At 45.2% G+C, this 21,912-nt stretch overlaps 1 protein-coding gene across 1 annotated transcript in view; it reads left to right on the top strand.

Annotated features, from left to right (window-relative positions):
- The window catches only part of LOC134393422 (cytosolic phospholipase A2 delta-like), a 56,422-nt gene extending 41,573 nt beyond the window's left edge, over positions 1-14,849 (top strand). The window contains exons 20-21 of the mRNA XM_063118449.1: positions 10,668-10,854; positions 14,641-14,849. Coding sequence (XP_062974519.1) covers positions 10,668-10,854; positions 14,641-14,849 — 396 coding nt within the window. The remainder of the gene's footprint in view (positions 1-10,667; positions 10,855-14,640) is intronic.
- Positions 14,850-21,912: the final 7,063 nt, after the last annotated feature.

Raw genomic sequence — 21,912 nt, forward strand, 5'->3', positions numbered from 1 at the left:
TGAGAGTGGAGGAACTTTCTATAGTTCCGTTGTCATGGACAGATCACTACCTGGTGGGGTTTAGACTTGCTGGCACTCAGAACCTCTGCAGGGGTGGAGGACCGATTAAGATGGTCCGCCCCAGGAGGCTGATGGATCCGAATGGTTTCCTGATGGCTCTTGGGGATTTTCCTGTTGCCTCGGCAGGTGATTCTGTCGATGCCCTGTTTGATCTCTGGAATGCAGAGATGGCCAGGGCAGTGGACACGATTGCTCCTGAGCGCCCTCTCTCACGTTGTGGAGCCACACCAGCCCCCTGGTTTTCCAGTGAGCTGGCAGCAATGAAATGAGTGAGACGGAGGCTAGAGCGACGTTGGCGGAAAACTCGGAGTGAATCTGATCGAACACAGGCTAGAGCCTATTTGAAGGCCTACTCTGTGGCAATTCGGGCAGCGAAAAAACTTTTTTCCTCTGCCACTGTTGCGTCTGCAAAGAGCCTTCCAGCAGAGCTGTTTCGGGTGATCAGGGGCCTTCTACACTCTGGCCCCCAAAAAGTGATTTCAGACCTTTCAACAGCCTGTTCTGACCAATTTGCCCAGCACTTTGCAGACAAAATTGCTCAGATCCGCTCCGACTTGGATGCTATTGTTGATGCAGATCCAGTGGATGTAACTTTGGCACCTGCTTGTCCAGTATTATTGGATACCTTTCAATTTGCACAGTCCGATGATGTGGACAGGGTCCTTGGATTGGTGATGTTAGGCCCTCTGAAGAGTTGTTGGGGATGGATTCAGAGGAGGAAGAAGCAGAACCTTTACAGGCAGAGGCTAGTGTCATGGCTGCTGAACTGGTGCCAGCTGGGAGTGGGGTCAACGCAGAGAATGAAGGGGAAGCAGAGCCAAGTACCAGCGAGCCGGTGATTAAACCAGCAGGGAGTTTGGCCAATTCAGAAGACACAGAGGGAGAAGCAACAAACTTACCTACACAGTTGTTTAGGCAGCATAGGGCAGAAAAGGAAGCCCGGCGCAGGTCTCTGCGTATTTATACTAGACGCCAACTCAATAGGGAACACCTGTAGCTGCCAGGGAGGGGTATTTAGAGAGCTGGGAAGCAACAGGAACTTTGCCAGAGATTATCTGAGCATCCTGGCGAAAGCTCTTGATTCCTGCTTCGGATCGTGGTGACCTTGTATCCTGATTGAACTTTGGACCGGCTTGGAATTCATGACCTGCTCCTATCCCTGGACCTCTGGACTGTTTCTTGGACTCTCTCTACCTCTCGTAAGCCCTTGACTTTTGGAACGGAACTGGACTTTGCCTTATGTTTAAACGTCTTGTACTCTGACATTAAAGAGTTAACTGTGTTATTTTACAGCACAGATAAAGACGAACTTCATTGTGTGTTTGCTGAGTTTGTGGCCAAATTCTTGAGGTTTGTCTGGGCACGCTGCCCACATCTGTATCTCTGTCTAATTAGCTGGTCTTGCTGGCAGCTTTCCCGGACAGGTGAGGGCCACCACGTGTATACTAGATTCTTGCCCTTCCTGGCTTATAAAAGCTGCCAGAGGGGGACTGGCTGAGTGGGTAAGTGGAGTGGTCAATGCCTCTCTTTGCCAAGGAAGGGTCCCAGCCTGTTTGAAGGAGGCAGTGGTAAGACCCACACTGAAAAAGCCCTCCTTGGCCCCCACTGTATTGGATAACTACTGGCCAGTCTCCAACATCCCATTTTTGGGCAAGGTATTGGAGTGTGTGGTGGCCTCCCAACTCCAGGGATTCCTGGTTGAGATGGATTATCTAGATCCATTTCAATCTGGCTTCAGGCCTGGTTATGGGACAGAAACAGCTTTGGTCGCCTTGGTGGATGATCTTCTCTGGGAACTGGACAGGGGGAGTGTGTCCCTGCTGGTTCTGCTGGACCTCTCAGTGGCATTCAATACCATCGACCATGGTATCCTTCTGGGCCGCCTTGCTGGGATGGGTCTTGGAGGCACTGTTTTACAGTGGCTCCATTCCTTCCTGGATGGACGGACCCAGAAGGTGGTACTGGGGGACTCCTGTTCGACTCCTTGGCCATTGGCCTGTGGAGTCCCTCAGGGCTCTGTTTTGTCCCCCATGCTGTTTAACATATAAATGAAACCGTTGGGAGAGGTTATCCGGAGTTGTGGGGTGTGGTGCCACCAGTATGCTGATGACACCCAACTCTACTACTCCTTTCCACCCAATTCCAAGGAAGCAGTTTCTGTGCTAAACCGGTGTTTGTTGGCAGTAATGGATTGAATGAGGGTGAACAAATTGAAGCTTAATCCAGATAAGACAGAGGTGCTCCTGGTCAGTCGAAAGGCAGATCAGGGAATAGGGATTCAGCTTGTGTTGGATGGGGCTACACTCCCCCTGAAGACACAGGTCCACAGCTTGGGTGTACTTCTGGACCCAGCCCTGAGCCTGGATGCCCAGGTTTCGGCGGTGGCCAGGAGTTCATTTGCACAGTTAAAGCTAGTGCGCCAGCTGCGCCCGTTCCTAGAGATGTTGGACCTGGCCACGGTGACACATGCCTTAGTTACATCCCAATTGGATTACTGTAACGCGCTCTATGTGTGGCTGCCTTTGAAGAGTGTTCGGAAACTCCAGCTGTTTCAAAGAGCTGCAGCCAGATTGTTGACCGGGGCTGGTTACAGGGAGCACACAACTCCCCTGTTAAAACAGCTCCACTGGCTTCCAGTTTGTTTCCGGGCACAATTCAAAGTGCTGGTTATGACCTATAAAGCTCTATATGGTTCGGGTCCAGGTTATTTGAAAGAACATATTCTCCCTTATGAGCCTGCCCGTGCTTTAAGATCTTCTGGAGAAGCCCTTCTTTCAGTCCCACCTTCTTCACAGGCACGCTTGGTGGGAACATGGCAGAGGGCCTTCTCGGTGGCTGCTCCGGTGCTCTGGAACTCTCTTTCCAAGGAAGCTAGGCTGGCTCCCTCCTTGATGGGCTTTCAGAAGCAGGCTAAAACTTTTTTGTTCAAGCAGGCCTTTGGAGAATAATCTGGCCCTCCATCTATGTTAATGTCTTATAATTTTGTTGTGTATTTTTTTAATTGTTTATGTTATTATTATTATTTATTTATATAGCACCATCAATGTACATGGTGCTGTACAGAGTAAAACAGTAAATAGCAAGGCCGTGCCGCATAGGCTTACAATCTAATAAAATCATAGTAAAACAATAAGGAGGGGAAGAGAATGCCAACAGGCACAGGGTAGGGTAAAACTAACAGTATAAAGTCTGCACAACATCAAGTTTTAAAAGCTTTAGGAAAAAGAAAAGTTTTTAGTTGAGCTTTAAAAGCTGCGATTGAACTTGTAATTCTCAAATGTTCTGGAAGAGCGTTCCAGGCGTAAGGGGCAGCAGAAGAAAATGGACGAAGCCGAGCAAGGGAAGTAGAGGCCCTTGGGCAGGCGAGAAACATGGCATCAGAGGAGCGAAGAGCACGAGCGGGGCAATAGTGTGAGATGAGAGAGGAGAGATAGGAAGGAGCTAGACCGTGAAAAGCTTTGAAGGTTAACAGGAGAAGTTTATATTGGATTCTGAAGTGAATTGGAAGCCAATGAAGAGATTTCAGAAGCGGAGTAACATGGTCAGAGCTGCGAGCCAAGAAGATGATCTTTGCGGCAGAATGGTGAACAGAAACCAACGGACTGATGTGAGAAGAAGGAAGGCCAGAGAGAAGAAGGTTGCAGTAGTCCAACCGTGAAATAACCAGCGCGTGAACAAGCGTCTTGGCAGAAGAGACAGACAAAAATGATCCAATCCTGGCAATATTATACAGGGAAAAATGACAAGATTTAGCTACTGCCTCAATATGAGGAATAAAGGAGAGCGAGGAGTCAAATATAAAGCCAAGGCTACGAGCTTCCTTGACCGGAGTAAGCGTAACATCATTGACAGTAAGAGAGAATGAGAGATGAGGAGAAGGTTTAGGAGGAAAAACAAGCAATTCAGTCTTTGCCATATTAAGTTTCAAACGACGATGAAGCAGCCAAGCTGAGATATCTGAAAGACATGCCGAGATACGATCGTGAACATCAGGAGAAAGTTCCGGAGATGACAGATATAGTTGTGTATCATCGGCGTACAGATGATATTGGAGGCCATGAGATTGAATAAGCTTGCCCAAGGGCAACATGTATAAGGAAAACAACAACGGGCCAAGCACCGAGCCTTGCGGAACCCCTACTGAAAGGGGAAAGGAGGAAGACGAGCTGCCATTAGCCAACACGCTGAAAGAGCGACCCGCTAGATAGGAGGCAAACCAGTTATAGACAGAGCCACAAAATCCAAGGTCATGAAGGGAATCTAAGAGAAGATCATGATCAACCGTGTCAAAGGCTGCAGTTAGATCAAGGAGAATAAGAACGGAATAATGGCCTTTAGACTTGGCAGTAAGGAGATCATTGGTGATCTTAGTAAGGGCTGTTTCGGTGGAATGCAGAGGACGGAATCCAGATTGAAAAGGATCTAAAGCAGAGTTACTAGAAAGAAAGTCAAGACAGCGAGAGTAGACCGCCCGCTCCAGGATCTTTGAAACAAACGGCAACAAAGAGACAGGTCGGTAGTTAGACAGAGATAGCCTATCAAGAGTAGGTTTCTTGAGAATGGGAGAGACTGTAGCATGTTTAAAAGCAGAAGGAAATGAACCAGAGGACAGAGAAAGATTAATAATATGAAGCAAGGAAGGGAGGATAGCAGGAATAAGATTAATAAAGACGCGAGAAGGAATCGGATCACGAGAACAAGTGGAAGGCTTCGAAGAGCGCAGTATTGTAGACAGTTCATCCGCTGAGACCGAAGGAAACACAGAGAAATTTGCAGGAGGAACTGACAGATGAGGAACAGGAACTGGAAGAGGAGCAGAGCTGGCCAGATCAGAGTGGATAGTTTGGATTTTAGCATTGAAAAAAGAGGCAAAGTTATTAGCAGACAGAGAGGCGGGGAGAGATGGCGGATTAGGCTTCAGAAGAGAATTTGTCATGCCCTGCATGGAAATGGAGTCGGGAGATGAGGGGGAGCTGGCAGAGGCTGGACCCAGTGCAGAGGGGCCTGGCTCAGGTGATGGGAATAGACTGGCAGAGGCTGTGGCAGAGCCTCAGGGAGAGGAGCCAAGGCCAGCAGGAACCTCTGCCAGCTCTGAGGGCCTGATGCCGGCAGAGACTCTGGAGGAGCCGCAGGGATCTGAGGAAGAGACAGAAAAGCCCGGTTTCAGCCAGTTACGGGCAGAGAAGGCCACCAGACGCCGGTCTAGCCGTCTCCAACAGAAACGCCAGGCAATCAGAGATCAGCTGCGAAACTCTGACTCAGCACTCTGACTGAGGATAAAAGAGCAGCCGGGAGCCCTGCCAAATTGTCAGAGATTATCTGAGTTCTTCGGCGGAAGCTTTGGCTCTTAGATCTCTTGACCACGCACCTTGCTCCAGATACCGAGTTCCTGAACCCAGCCTTGACTCCCGGACCCCGTGACCACGTCTGACTACTTCTGGAATCCTGTTGCGACCTTGGACTGCTTTTGACTACGTTTTGCCCGTGCCTGCTCCCGTGACTCCTGGACTGTATCTTTGGACCTTGCTGACCGTCGGCTGTGCTTGACCTTGGACTGAACCACTGTGCCTCCGCTTTGCCACGCTCCCTGGACCCCGGACTGGACATTGATTCCTCTGTAAGCCTGAATCTTGCTCCACTCCGTCTCTCTTTTGCCTTGACTTTTCAAGCCCCTTTTCCCCTTGCTTGCTTTCCAAGTTTGTAACTGCAATAAACTCACTGTTGCTAAGATACCAGCTGTGCTCATTTGTCTTTGTCAAGCCATTTGGCGGCTTTCCCGGACAGAATTGAAGGATGCAAAGAGCTGCTGAGGATGCCTAGCATTTGACTGGATCAGCGTTGAGTAGTACTGCTGTTTGGCCAATGAAATGGCAGAAGAGAAAGAGGAGAGTACAAATTTGTAATGGACAAAGTCCGCCCTGTCCCTGGTCTTACGCCAAAGGCATTCAGCTGCCCGGGAACAAGAGCGAAGGTAGCGGAGGGAAGAGGTGAGCCACGGTTGGGGTTGAGAAGGGCGAACTATCCAAGTTGTGAAGCCCTCCACTTGTTCCTGTGATCCGATTCCCTCTCGCGTCTTTATTAATCTTATCCCTGCTATCCTCCCGTCCTTGCTTCACATCATTAATTCTTCTCTGTCCTCTGGTTCATTTCCTTCTGCTTTTAAACATGCTACAGTCTCTCCCCTTCTCAAAAAACCCACTCTTGATCGACTATCTCTGTCTAACTACCGACCTGTCTCTCTGTTGCCCCTTGTCTCAAAGATTCTGGAACGTGTGGTCTACTCTCGTTGTCTTGACTTTCTCTCTAGTAACTCTGCTCTGGATCCCTTTCAATCTGGATTCCGTCCTTTGCATTCCACTGAAACAGCTCTTACCAAGATCACCAATGATCTTCTTACTGCCAAGTCTAAAGGCCATTATTCCGTTCTTATTCTTCTTGATCTAACTGCAGCCTTTGACACGGTTGATCACGATCTTCTCTTAGATTCCCTCCATGACCTTGGACTCTGTGGCTCTGTCTATAACTGGTTCGCCTCCTATCTAGAGGGTCGCTCTTTCAGCGTGTCGGCTAACGGCAGCTCGTCCTCCTCCTTTCCCCTTTCAGTAGGGGTTCCGCAAGGCTCGGTGCTTGGCCCGTTGTTGTTTTCTTTATACATGCTGCCCTTGGGTAAGCTTATTCAATCTCACGGCCTCCAATATCACCTGTATGCCGATGATACACAATTATATCTCTCATCTCCGGAACTCTCTCCTGATATTCACGATCGTATCTCGGCATGTCTTTCAGATATCTCAGCCTGGCTGCTTCATCGTCGTTTGAAACTTAATATGGCAAAAACTGAACTGCTTGTTTTTCCTCCTAAACCTTCTCCTCACCTCTCATTCTCTCTTACTGTCAACGATGTCACGCTCTCTCCGGTCAAGGAAGCTCGTAGTCTTGGCTTTATATTTGATTCCTCGCTCTCCTTTATTCCTCATATCGAGGCAGTAGCTAAATCCTGTCATTTCTTCCTGTATAATATTGCCAGGATTCGACCATTTTTGTCTGTCTCTTCTGCCAAGACTCTCGTTCACGCACTGGTTATCTCTCGGTTGGACTACTGCAACCTTCTTCTCTCTGGCCTTCCTTCGTCTCACATCAGTCCGCTGGTCTCTGTCCACCACTCTGCCACTAAGATCATCTTCTTGGCCCGCCGCTCTGACCATGTCACTCCACTTCTGAAATCTCTTCATTGGCTCCCAATTCACTTCAGAATCCAATATAAACTTCTCCTGTTGACCTTCAAAGCTTTTCACGGTCTAGCTCCTTCCTATCTCTCCTCTCTCATCTCACACTATTGCCCCGCTCGTGCTCTCCGCTCCTCTGATGCCTTGCTTCTCGCCTGCCCAAGGACCTCCACTTCCCTTACTCGGCTTCGTCCTTTTTCTTCTGGTGCCCCTTACACCTGGAACGCTCTTCCAGAACACTTGAGAACTACCAACTCAATCACAGCTTTTAAAACTCAGCTAAAAACTTTTCTTTTCCCTATAGCTTTTAAATATTGAGTTTGTTCTGACTCTATACTGTTAGCTTCGCCCTACCCGGTGCCTGTTTACACTTCCCTGTGCCTGTTTGCATTCTCTTTCTCTCCTTATTGTTTACTACAACTTTATTAGATTGTAAGCCTATGCGGCAGGGTCTTGCTATTTACTGTGTATAATCTGTACAGCACCATGTACATTGATGGTGCTATATAAATAAATAATAATAATAATTGTAGATGGAGCAAGATTATCAAGAGTTGAAGATAAGGAGGAATTAAAGAAGGAGACAGCTGAGTCCAAGGAGACAGCCGAAAAGACAGAAGGAAGGGAGGAGGCTAGAGACTGGGAAAAAGCCTCATAATTGATAGATTGCAAGTCACGACAAAAGCGAGAAGTGGGACGTGAAGGAGGAGGATTATGAGTAATATTGAAAGAAACTAGGTGATGATCTGACAACGGAAAGTGAGCAGTAGAAAAGTCCAAGACAGAGCAATTCCGAGTGAGAACAAGATCCAGACAGTGTCCAAGGGAACGTGTGGGTGCATCAGACCAAAGCTTAAGATCATAAGAGGAAGATAATGAGCGAAATCATAGAGCTGCAGCATCTTGAGGGTCATCCACATAAATATTGAAATCACCCAAAATAAGAGTAGGACAGTTATCAGAGAGGAAAAAGGACAGCCATGAATCAAAATCAGAGATAAATTTTGAGGACGGTTTTGTTTTCCTCCCCCACAAGTATATTTTAAACTTTGTAAGGCCGCCTTGAGGCCCAGCATTGGGCAAAAGGCGGGATACGAGTAAATATAATAATAATAATTGAGAGGAAAATAAAACCAGTCAGTGGAGGATGAAGCTGATATGAGTAACTCATTCATATCAGTATCATGCAACCACTGACTTTTTTTTTTTTAAAAATAGAGTTTGCTAATGCATATTTGCAGAGGTATGAATCTGTGAATAACACACACACACACACACACACACATTTCTGCTCACTTTTCTTCTGCTCTCTCTCTGCTCTGCCCAGTGAATGCAGTGCTGCTTCTCCTTCCCGCTTTCTTTGAAAAAAATAAAGTTTGGGATGTCTTTTCAAGCCTTCCAAATCCTTTTTATTTCTTAGCGTCAAGGAACAATTAGCTGAAAACGCATGGATATACATGTCTTCTCAGAGGCAAATCACATTTTCTTCAATGAGACTTACTCCTGAGAAAGTCAGCACATGGCTTTTGGGATGACTTCCCCCCCAAAAAAAAATTCACATAAGCTTAATAGATGTTTAAAATATTTTTTTTTAAAAAAAGGAAGAAAACTTGTTGATGTCCTAAGACTCCACCTCCTTAGCCAAATTAGTGTGATTTAAGATTACATAAAGGCAAGGTTTATATCAAGTCTGTAGTGCATTATTAGGCTATGTGTGCCATAGGAGGAGTAGATATAAATGAAAAAAATGTGTTGAAACTGCATCAGTGTTGGTTGTACTGGCCTGTGACTGAAACCAGATGCTGAAGAAACAAAACTAGAAATGTATCAGCCTACACAGGAAGTGGTGGAGGTGATTCTCGCAGGCTCTTCACCCACCAGGGAAGAATAATCACTCAACCTTATCAGTGACTGAAAACGTTAAGAACTCAAGAGTCTGTGGGAACTCAGCAATCCTCAGGTGGAAGGGACTTCAGGGTTCACTGATCTCAGAGTCCGCTGCAGGTTTAAACAGGTGGAGCTAAAAGGTGATAGGTGATCAGCTTGGCTAGCTTCTCGCCAAAGACTTCTTCAGAGGAATTTCCCCTGAAGTTAAAGGGACTCAGGGAAAAGACCTTCCGTTTTGTTGAAAGGACAATTGTCTTGCTTAGTTAGCCAAGTTTTAGTCTAGAGAAAAGTTCCTAGTGTTTAAGCTTCCTCCAGTTGTGAAAAGATGCTTATTTGCTGAATAAAGCTTTGTGGATTACTTGGAAGGCCTCTTTGTTGTCCTGCCCAGCAGTGGGAAGGCTTGGAAATATAGCTTTTGATAATTGTTGTTGTGCTCATTATTATGACCGTATAAATTTATACGGTCATAATAATGAGCACAACAACAATTATCAAAAGCTATCACACATTACATGTACATGAAACTATTTAAATTATGGTGAGGTTGTTACGTAACCCAGAAGCGAAGGAAGAAAAGACTGCTGTATTTTTAATAATTGCATAGTAGAGGTAATTTCAACAGGTGCCACTTCTCTTTTACTTGCATGACCTGTCAAGTTTCCCCATCCTGTAAGGTTTAGGAATTTTGTCCTCTTATATATCTAGCCACCCTAAGTAGTGTCTACATGTTTAAAGTTAAAAATCAAATAATGAGATAAACCTTTCAGAATAAAAACTAAGGTTTTAGAAAGTACTGAGTATCCAAACATAGGATTGTATCCAGCTGTGCCAATCTGCAAGTGAAATAGGACGAGATGGTGGAACAGATATCCCTTCCCTGCTACAGCCGCTTGGATACCCACCAATCTGGTCAGAGGGGGTGGGAGCTCTCTGGAACAGAGTTGGTGTCACACGGAGCGTGTGCAGCAGAGAGGTGGGGAATTGAAAGTCCCATTGTGCAACCAAATGGTTACACAAGTAACTTTAGGTGTAGCCCTCTATATCTCACCAGCAGGGTTAACAACATTAAACTGAACAAACACGTATCTATTTTTAAATGAAGCTATGATCTATTTTTAAACAAAGCTACGATTGTGGCTTATCAATAGAAAATAGTTTTTTATATTCTGTATTGCAAGAAAGAATTACCTGTAAAATATGAGACACACATTTCTCTTAAACAGCCCTCTAGAGGGAATGTTTGAAAAAGATATGATTTAGTTATTCATTTTGCTGCTGCTTTCTCTGTCTGCCTATGGTGTATTTTCTTTTAAATGCATGTTCATCATAAGTAATTGCTTTCTACCCCTACCATTCAGTGCAATCCTATCCTTATAACTATCGTTATATAGTTTAGCCTTTATTAGTATAAATAAATGGACATGTTTTAGTTTGCTTGGGTAAGGTTACCTTCTCTTTTTATGTTAAGGTTACCCTCTCTTTTTCATGGTAAAGTCTATTGAACAGACCGAAAAATACTGCTTGGAGCAGGGAATTCCTTTCCCCAAGATTTTACTGAGTGAGGAAGACAAGGAGAATCCAAGAGAGTGTTACCTGTTTGCGGATGATGAGACTAAAAAAGCCCCCATCATACTTCATTTCCCACTTGTGAATGATACATTCAAGAAATTTGAAGAACCAGGTATATTTTTCTTTTTAACCTATGATATTTTCTAGGGATGTGCTCCGCTTCTCCTCGAACCGGAGAAGCAGGAGTGGAGCGGGGGGCTTCACCTACCCTTAAGGCGGAGGCGAAGAGGATTGGGGGGCCGGCGGAGCGTGGCAAAGAGGATCGAGGTGAAGGTGGATCCTTCACCTCGATCCGGAGCTCCGCCAGAAAGGTAAGTGGGGTTTACCGGGCCTTGCCACTGTCGCTGTCACCCATGCGGCGACAGCGGCAGGGCCCGGTAAACCCCCCTCCCTCCTCTCCCTTACCTGCGTCCGTCCGTGGTCCCTCGGCTTCTTCAATTGAGCCCGCGGCTCAACCAGGAAGTCTAGGCCGCACTTGCGGCCCAGACTTCCTGGTTGAGCCACGGGCTCAATTGAAGAAGCCGAGGGACCGCGGACGGATGCAGGTAAGGCCCCCCTCCCCCTTGGTCTCTGCAGGTAAGGGAGAGGAGGGAGGGGGGCCTTACCTGGTGCCACTCCCCTCCACTGCGGAGCTCCGATTCGGAGCCGGAGCTCCGCGGCAAAGAGGAGCGGACTATGGGTGGAGCGGAGCGGAGCGGGCCAATCTGAAATTTTCGGATCGGCCCGCGGGGCGGATCGGGTGGTCCGTGCACACCCCTAATATTTTCTCTCTTAACCTAACCGCTGGGAGTGGTCCAACATGGTCCAACATGGGTCACTGTTGGCCAACATGGTCCAACAGTGGTCCAACATGGGCCCAGGCCCTCCTAGCTGGGTACCGTGTTAATGAGCAGGTGAGGGAATGTGGGCCGGGGGGTGGGGAGGCGGAGTTGCTGTGGTCTATGAGGATAATCTCAACTTGACCAGACTTCCAGTTTGTGAATTGAATCACATCGAGTGTGTGTACCTGAGTCTGAAGACCAGTGGTAGACTAGGGATTCTGTTAGTGAACTGGCCACCCCGCTGCCTAGTAGACTCCCTGGTCGAGTTCACAGAACTGGTCTTGGAGCTGGTGTTGGAGTCGCCCAGGCTTTTGGTCCTGTGTGACTTCAACATCCCATTTGAGATCAGTCTGTCTGGTTCAGCTCGGGAGTTCATGGCATCCATGACAAACATGGGCCTATCCCATCTGGTCTCTGGACCCACACATTCATCAGGTCACACCCTCGATGCTGTTTTCAGTTCTGAACAGACAGATCTGTGGGCAGAGGTGCTAAATACCTCTGCTTTGTCATGGGCAGATCATTCTCCGGTCAGGGTTAGTATCACAGCTATTATCCACCCCTGCAGGGATGGTGGACCTATTAAGATGGTCTGCCCTCAAAGGCTGATGGATCCTCTTGGATTCCAGAAAGCTTTAGAGGGTTCTATGGCTGGTATCATCGACGATCCTTTTGAAGCCCTAGTTAACGGATGGAATCAAGACCTGACTAGGGCTATTGACACAATCGTCCCCAAACGTCCTCTCCGACCCACTTCTAATAGGGCACCCTGGTATAGAGAATATCTCAGGGAGCTGAAGCAGCAAGGTTGATGACTGGAGCGCCGATGGCGGAAAACTCGACTTGTATCCGACTGGACACGACATGGAAAACATCTTCGTTCCTATGGGGTAGCAATATGTGCAGCGAAGAAAGCTTTCTTCTCTGCACGCATTGCGCCTGCGAATTCGCGTCCAGCTGACCTGTTCAGTGTGGTGAGGGGTTTAACGCAGACACCTTCCCCCCTGAACCTGACTTTAGAGCCTTTGGTAGTTCACTGTGATGCCTTTAATGATCATTTCACAGATAAAATCTCTCGGATAAGAGCCAACTTAGACACACTCATTATAGCAGAAGTTGACAATGGAGTGTCCAGCGACTCCGCGAGTAGAATTACACTGGATCAGTTTCAGTTAGTGAGTACCGAGGACGTGGACAAGCTGCTTGGACAAGTGAGAAAAATGACTTGCCCTCTCGATCCCTGTCCTTCTTGGTTGGTCGCCCAGGGAGGTGATGCAGTTAGATCACAATGTATTATTAATGCATCTTTCAGGGACAGTGGTTTTCCATCATTTTCCCTCCCTGGACCCCCTGGATTTTAATAACTATAGACCTATATCAAATCTACCATTTTTGGGTAAGGTGATTGAGAGGGCAGTTGCAAACCAACTCCAAGCAGTTTTGGATGACACAGATTATCTAGACCCATTTCAAACTGGCTTCAGAACGGGATATGGAGTAGAGACAGCTATGGTCGCCTAAGCAGATGATCTACACCTGAGTATTGACAGGGGGAGTGTGTCCCTGCTGGTACTTTTGGCCCTCTCAGCGGCTTTTGATACCATCGACCATGGTATCCTTCTGGACTGCCTGAGGGGATTGGGACTGACACTGTGCTTCAGTGGTTCCGGTCCTACTTCTTGGGCAGGTTCCAGATGGTGATGCTTGGGGATTGCTGCTCCTCAAAGAAGGAGCTGCTGTGTGGTGTAACACAAGGTGCCATCCTTTCCCCAATGCTATTTTATAATTACACTACATGAAACCACTGGGAGAGATCATCTGGAGGCATGGGGCAGGGTGCTATCAGTATGATGATGCCACCCAAATATATTTCTCTATGCCTTCGACAACAGCGTCAGCTAAGGATAGTGTGTCTCCTCTGAATGAATGCTTGGAGGCGGTAATGGGCTGGATGAGGAAAAACAAACTGAAGCTGAATCCAGACAAGATGGAGGTGCTCACTGTCAAAGGCCACAATCTGGGTTTGGAGGTGTGTCAACCGGTTCTGGATGGGGTTACACTCTCCCTGAAAGACTGTTCACAGCTTGGGGGTGCTTCTGGATCTGTTGCTCCAAATGACAGCCCAGACAGATGAGACAGCCAGGAGTTCCTACTATCAGCTTTGGTTGATATGCCAGCTGTGCCCCTTCCTAGAGTTAGAAGACCTAAAGATGATAGTGCACACATTGATAACTTCCAGGCTTGACTTCTGCAATGCGCTCTACATAGGGCTACCTTTGTGCCTAGTCCGGAAACTTCAATTAGTTCAAAATATGGCAGCCAGGCTGGTCACCGGTACACCTAGGGGTGACCACATTACACTAGTTTTAAAATCTCTTCACTGGCTGCCAATTAGTTTATGAGCAAAGTGTAAAGTGTTGTTTATCACCTTTAAAGCCATACATGGTTTGGGTCCAGGCAACCTGCGGGATCGCCTTCTCCCGTACAATCCGCCCCGCACACTCAGGTCCTCTGGGAAAAATCTACTCCAGCTAGCAAAAACTAGATTAACAACTGTTACCCAGAGGAACTTCTCTTTTGCTGCTCCCAGACTGTGGAACGGCCTGCCGGAGGAGACTCGTCAACTTAACAGTCTGCTAGCATTCAAGAAAGCTATAAAGACTGATCTCTTCTGGCAGGCCTATCCAGTGGAATTTTAAGATGTTTTTAAAATGTTTTAGGATGTTGTTTTAGGAAGTTTTTAACAATGTATATTATGTTTTAATTATTATGTATTTTATCGTTTATTGTTATTCCCTGCCTCGATCAAAATGGAGAGGCTGGCAAGAAATAAATTTATTATTATTATTATTATTATTATTATTATTATTATTATTATTCCGGTAGTGTGACAATAGGGTAAAGGTGAACACATCTTCTTACTTAGCTCCAGACATACTCCCAAATCTTGGCCATACTAAAGTGCTGTTTTTGGAAAGATAGGTGTGGTTCAACTAAAATAAATAAATAAATAAATAAATAAATAAATCTATCTCTCAAATGAGCTGACTGAGGTAGGTTTTCTCCCATTTTTGCAGGGGTGGAACGTTGTCAAACAGAGTTGGCAGAAGGCACAGTTCCCCTTTCTGGATATTGCTCACCATACCACCTGATGAATTTCACATACACTAAGAAGGACTTTGACCAACTCCTGAAGTTAACAGACTACAACATCCAGAATAACCGAGACTTGATTCTTGAGGCTTTCTCCACAGCGATAGAATGGAAAAGATGTAACAGGCAATGAAATCTGCATCCAACCCTGGGATTCTTCTTAAGCCTCCTTGCCTGCTCTCTCCTACTCCTACTGGTTGTCTGGTGCCCTTGCCCTAGTATATCATCAAGCCTTTTCCTTTTTCTTTGAAGGAGGAGGTCAATGCTGTAAAACCTAAAATGGCTGAAGGCTGCAGCCTTAAGCACACTTACTCAGTAGGACTAATTTATGAGCAAACGTGTGTAGGATTTCACAATAAGAACACAAGGGAGACATCTAGGGTCTTCTTGCCTGTACTTGTTCTTTGCCTCAGAGAACTCTTTTAGTATCAAAGAACAAACAACCAGATATATTTTTCGAGCACATAAAAATTAGTTTGAAATGGAGTGAAAGAGGCCTTAGAAAAAGAAGAAGTAAAGAAACCAGCAATTGTTAAATCCAGGAATTTCATATCATATGAGACCATTTAGTGTCAGAACTTTGGATAATTCCTTTGTATGATAAATTCACTAGCCATGATTGTGGTTACAACTTATATGTGACACGGACATTGGCTTTAGGTGAAATTACAAGTGTGCCACATAGTTCAATTGTATCCATTGCTTTTTTGTTTGCTTTCTTGTTTGAAAGATGGGCTTGCGTTGGTACCATTGAGTCAATTTGCACAACATCTTCTCTTCTTAAGACCAAGCTACATGTGACAGTAGCAGACCTGTCCCTTTAAATGCAGATCTGTTGAAATAGACCCCCTCTTTATATGTGACCGTAGCATAAGGATGTAGAACTTCAGGCTGGCAGGGCATGCCAAATCTGCCCTGCCTTTCTCCCAGTCAATAGGGGGCTTCCTAGCTTTTACAGTCCCCCCACATTCTGAAAAAAGATTGAAATGCCTCTCCTTTTTTTTTTAATAATAAATTTTATTTTATTTTGAAATTTTTGAAAATTAACACTCTATTTCCTCCCCCCACCCCCTACATGTGATAGTCCAAGCATTCAGTAATTATAATAATTTCAAATTTTTATTAAGGCAACCCAGCATGGGTTTTAGCCAGATACAAGAATCATGATATAAAAACATTACATTACATTACAGTATTGTATTAAACATCAAATATTGAACTTTTACATATAAAACATCATATATAGTGCTGGGATTTTTACCAGCAATCTTAGTTATCATTAGGGGACACTAAGTCTTTCCTAATTTTTGCCGCTTCCACTGCAAAGCAAGCCAGGTTTAACAAGATGGATTTCGCAGTGTTTGTAAATAAGTAGCCAATTTTATCCAGATCTGTATAATGAGTAATTGAAGCCAGAAATCTCGCTAGATGTTTATCCCTAGGGGTGTTGTATAATTTACAGTAAAGAACATAATGAACTGTATCCTCTACTGCTTGGTCACCACAAATACATAAACATTGTTCTCTGGGGATGTTTTTGAATCTCCCCTCTCTAAAGTTGGATGGCATTGTCTGGAATCGCAGGCTAGTAAGCGCCTTGCGAAGGCCAGGGGTGGTAATTTCTGTCAGATATTTTTCTTCCCTATGGGTTAATTTTATGAGCTGAAAGCTATCGGAAAATCTAGAGACTTTAATTGCAGCCATGTCTATTTTACAAAAATAGCTCTGCAGTGCTTGTCTTATTGCATCACATTGATGTTGTACGTCTCCACCCGAAATTACTTTAGGATCGAGGCCAAAGTTTTGTAATCTGATTTTGCATCAGTCTATCCAATTATTTCTGAAGGGAGAAATTCTCTGTTCATTTACACAGAGGCTTACTAATTTATTTATCGGATGTTGTATTCTAAGATAATAGAAAAACATAGTCTTCCAAATATAGTATGCTATAGGCAATACCCCAAGTTCCGCCCTTGTATAGCAGGTGGGAGTTCCTGGTGGGAGACCTAGCAGTGTCCTTAAGAAGTTATTATTATAATAATAAATTAAGGAAGAAAAATACAAGATACAGTATTCACATGAACCAGAGAGACCAACATCCTACAGGTAAAATGTTATGAAATTTAGTGTTACCAACATACATAATAAATTGATACCAATCTGTAGTGAATGTATCGTGTTCCCTACTTCCTTTTGCCAATTGTAAATTGTTTGTTAATTTTTCAAATAAGGCAATATTCCAAACCCAAGTCCACCAGGCATCCAATGAAACTCCTTTTAGGTCCTTCCAAAATTGAGCAATGACCCGTCTGGCTGCCGCCAACAAAAATCCAGCCAATGGCTTAAAGGAGCAGTTTTTGTTGTTTCCCATATATAGTCCTAAAAGTGCCAACTCTGGTGTTCTCTCAAACTGCTGTCCAAGTATCTTATCCACTTCACCAAAGACTATGGTCCAAAACTTTGCCACTTTTACACAGGACCACTACATATGCTGGGTGGTACCTGGTTCCTTACATTCCCTCCAGCACAATCTTGTCAATTCCTGGTGAATGTGTGCTAAACGAACAGGGGTCATGTACCATTTTTGAAGAACCTTCAAAGCTTGTTCCCTCATATTAATAGATACTGATTTAAATGGGAATTTTTCCAACATTGAGTTCCATAATGTATCCATTTCCCAGTCCAGTTCCCATATCCATTTTAAACTATTGGTTGAACCCATGTCTAAATCAATTAGCATTCTATAAATATGTGGCACCAAGCCTTCTTCCTCCTTGGCAACAAGTTTAAGTATGGATTCAAATGGTGTTAAATTTCTCAGGGCCTGTTCTTTAATATCCTCTCTCCTGATCATAGAATCATAGAATCATAGAATAGCAGAGTTGGAAGGGGCCTACAAGGCCATCGAGTCCAACCCCCTGCTCAATGCAGGAATCCACCCTAAAGCATCCCTGACAGATGGTTGTCCAGCTGCCTCTTGAATGCCTCTAGTGTGGGAGAGCCCACAACCTCCCTAGGTAGCTGATTCCATTGTCGCACTGCTCTAACAGTCAGGAAGTTTTTCCTGATGTCCAGCCGGAATCTGGCTTCCTTTAACTTGAGCCCGTTATTCCGTGTCCTGCACTCTGGGAGGATCAAGAAGAGATCCTGGCCCTCCTCTGTGTGACAACCTTTTAAGTATTTGAAGAGTGCTATCATGTCTCCCCTCAATCTTCTCTTCTCCAGGCTAAACATGCCCAGTTCTTTCAGTCTCTCTTCATAGGGCTTTGTTTCTAGACCTCTGATCATCCTGGTTGCCCTCTTCTGAACACGCTCCAGCTTGTCTGCATCCTTCTTGAATTGTGGAGCCCAGAACTGGCCGCAATACTCTAGATGAGGCCTAACCAGGGCCGAATAGAGAGGAACCAGTACCTCACGTGATTTGGAAGCTATACTTCTATTAATGCAGCCCAAAATAGCATTTGCCTTTCTTGCAGCCATATCGCACTGTTGGCTCATATTCAGCTTGTGATCTACAACAATTCCAAGATCTTTCTCATTTGTAGTATTGCTGAGCCAAGTGTCCCCCATCTTGTAACTGTGCATTTGGTTTCTATTCCCTAAATGTAGAACTTGGCATTTATCCCTATTAAATTTCATTCTGTTGTTTTCAGCCCAGCACTCCAGCCTATCAAGATCACTTTGAAGTTTGTTTCTGTCTTCCAGGGTATTAGCTATCCCATCCAATTTTGTGTCATCTGCAAATTTGATCAGCGTTCCCTGCACCTCCTCGTCCAAATCATTAATAAAAATGTTGAAGAGCACTGGGCCCAGGACTGAGCCCTGCGGCACCCCACTCGTTGCCTCTCCCCAGTTTGAGAAGGTTCCATTGATAAGTACTCTTTGAGTCCGATTCTGTAGCCAACTGTGGATCCACCTAATAGTTGTTCCATCTAGCCCACTTTTAGCTAGTTTGTTAATGAGAATGTCATGTGGTACTTTGTCAAAAGCTTTGCTGAAGTCAAGATATATGACGTCCACAGCATTCCCACAGTCCACAAGGGAGGTTATCCTATCAAAAAATGAGATCAAATTAGTCTGACAGGATTTGTTCCTGACAAATCCATGTTGGCTTCTAGTAATCACTGCATTGGTTTCAAGGTGTTTACAGATTGACTTCTTTATAATCTGCTCCAGAATTTTCCCAGGGATGGATGTCAGACTGACTGGTCTGTAGTTCCCAGGTTCCTCCTTTTTGCCCTTTTTGAAGATAGGGACAACGTTAGCCCTCCTCCAGTCATCCGGCACCTCACCCGTCTTCCATGATTTTGCAAAGATAATAGACAAAGGTTCTGAGAGTTCTTCCGCTAGCTCCTTCATTACTCTTGGATGCAGTTCATCGGGCCCTGGAGATTTGAACTCATTCAAGGAAATTAGGTGTTCTTTGACCATTTGTTTATCAATCTCAAACTGCAATCCTGCCCCCTCAACTTCTGCTTCACTTTTTCCAGGGGGGTCATAGACCCGCTTTTGGGAGAAGACCGAGGCAAAGTAGGAATTGAGCACTTCAGCCTTTTCTTTGTCATCTGTTATCAATTTGCCATCCTCATTAAGCAGCTGAACCACCATTTCTTTCCTCTGTCTTTTACTACTCACGTATCTGAAGAAAGCCTTTTTATTGCTTTTAGCATCCCTCGCTAATCTCAGCTCATTCACAGCTTTAGCCTTCCTGACGCCATTTCGGCACTTCTGCGCCACTTGTCTGTACTCTTCTTTTGTAGCCTGGCCTTCCTTCCACTTCCTATATGTATCCCTTTTTGTTTTCAGTTCATCAATAAGCTTTTTGTGGAGCCATATTGGTTTCCTCTGTTGTCTTCTATCTTTTCTCCTTGTTGGAATTGTTTGTAACTGTGCCTTTAAAATTTCATTTTTTAGATACTCCCACCCATCCTGCACTCCTTTTCTCTTTAGGCTCCCTTGCCACGGGACCTTACTTATTATAGTTCTGAGTTTATTAAAATCAGCTTTCCTAAAATCCAGAGTACGTGTATGGCTACGCTCGACTTTTGTCTCCTTCATAATCAAGAATTCAAGTATGACGTGGTCACTTTCCCCCAGAGTTCCCGTAACTGCCACTTTATCCACTAAGTCATCCCTATTGGTCAATAACAAGTCAAGGATTGCCGATCCTCTAGTTCCTTCCTCCACTTTCTGTAGGAGAAAGTTATCACCCATACATGTCAGGAATTTCTTGGAAGGGCCGCTTTTGGCAGTAATGGTCTCCCAACAGATATCAGGGTAATTGAAGTCCCCCATCACTACTACATCACACTTCCTTGAAACACTGGTAATTTGTTTCTCAAAAGTTTCGTCCTCGTCTTCTCCTTGATTGGGTGGTTGGTAGTAGACTCCGATTATCATATTCTTTTTATTCCTAGCCCCATTTATTTTAATCCAGACGCTCTCGACGGGGCTCCCAATCTCATCCGCCTGTATTTCTGTGCAGGGATAGGTATTTTTAACATATAGTGCAACTCCACCTCCCTTTCTATTTCTTCTGTTCTTTTTGAACAAGTTATATCCTTCAATTGCTATATTCCAGTCATGGGAGTCATCCCACCAAGTTTCAGTTATACCTATCAAGTCGTATTTGCCTTCATGTAATAAGAGTTCAAGTTCATTCTGTTTGTTTCCCATGCTCTGGGCATTAGTATATAGACATCGAAGACCATGTGTTTTATAGTCTGGCTTTGTTCCTACCTTGTTGCAGACACTATTTTGGGACACTGTTGGAGCTGTTCTCTGTACTGTGGTGCATTGGCCTTCATCCATTGTTGCCTCAAAATTTACGTCTCCCACCCCCGTAAGATTCAGTTTAAAGCCCTCCTGATGAAGTTCTTCATGCTGTGGCTGAACTCATTCTTTCCAGCCCTTGTGAGGTGCAACCCATCCCTTGCCAGCAGTCCATGTTCCAAGTAGCGTAGCCCGTGGTCCCAGAATCCAAAGCTCTCACGACGGCACCACCTTCGAAGCCAGTCGTTCATCCGGAGTATTTTTCTTTCCCTTTCTAATCCTCTTCCAAGAACTGGGAGGATGGATGAGAAAACTACCTGGGCCCCAAAGTTCTTCAGTTTCCTTTCCAGAACTTCAAAGTCTGAAATGATTTCTTCGTAGCTCTGCTTGGCGACATCATTTGTTCCCACATGGATGAGAAGAAAGGGGTATGTGTCCGTTGTCTTTATGAGCTTCGGTAACCTTTCAGTCACATCTCTAATCTGTGCTCCAGGGAGACAGCACACCTGGCGAGTCCATGGGTCTTCACGACATACTTGGGTTTCAATCCCACGCAGCAGGGAGTCTCCCACAATGACTACTCTTCTCTTCTTCTTGGTTGACCTACCTTCTGTCCCTTGGTCACTGTTGCATGGTGTCTCCTGTACTTCCTCCTCTGCAAACTGTCCTTCAGTCTCATTCTCCAGAAGCTGAAAGCGGTTGCTTAACTCCAATGGCCCCACCGGTGCAGAACGCCCTCTAATTCCTCCTCTCCTAACTGTCACTCTTTTCCAAGGAGTTTCCTCTTCATTGGCTTTCCTCCCCTCAGCATACTCCACTTCTGCTTCAGCTGGCTGTTGTTCTTCAATCTCATGTGCTTCTTGTTGCTGTTGCAGTTCCACCGTTCGGTCTAAGAACTCCTCGACTTCTCTTATTCCTTGGAGGGTGGACACTCGCTGCTCAAGTCCCCTCACTTTTTCTTCCAAAAGTGCCACCAGCTTGCACTTGTTGCAGGTATACGCCATGTTGAGCTCAGGCAGAAACACGAACATTGCACACCCTTTGCAGGTCACCACCTCTAGGGACTCCTTTCCATCCATATATTCGATTTCTGCTTTGGTTTTTTTCCTGTTTGATTATAGTAGAATTGCCTTTGCTTTGTTGTGTCCTCTCTGAAGGTACACAACTATATGAGTATGTCTTAAGGGAAAGTAATCTTTTGGGTTTTTTTTGCTTTTGTTTGGTGGTGGTTTTGTGGGTTTTTTTCTCTTTATGGTTTTTTTTTCCCCCCACCTCTTTTTTATTTTTATTTTTTATTATTTTTTATTTTTTAAGAGGCCTCCCCTGCCGAACTCCCCCTGTCAAACTCCTGTTTGCTCTTCCTGTTAGCTCGCTCCCTGTTCGCTCGCTCCCTGGGAATCTGGCTTACTTTTATAGCTCCTACT

The sequence above is a fragment of the Elgaria multicarinata genome, chromosome 2, assembly GCF_023053635.1.
Source record: "Elgaria multicarinata webbii isolate HBS135686 ecotype San Diego chromosome 2, rElgMul1.1.pri, whole genome shotgun sequence".
Lineage (NCBI taxonomy): Eukaryota > Metazoa > Chordata > Lepidosauria > Squamata > Anguidae > Elgaria > Elgaria multicarinata.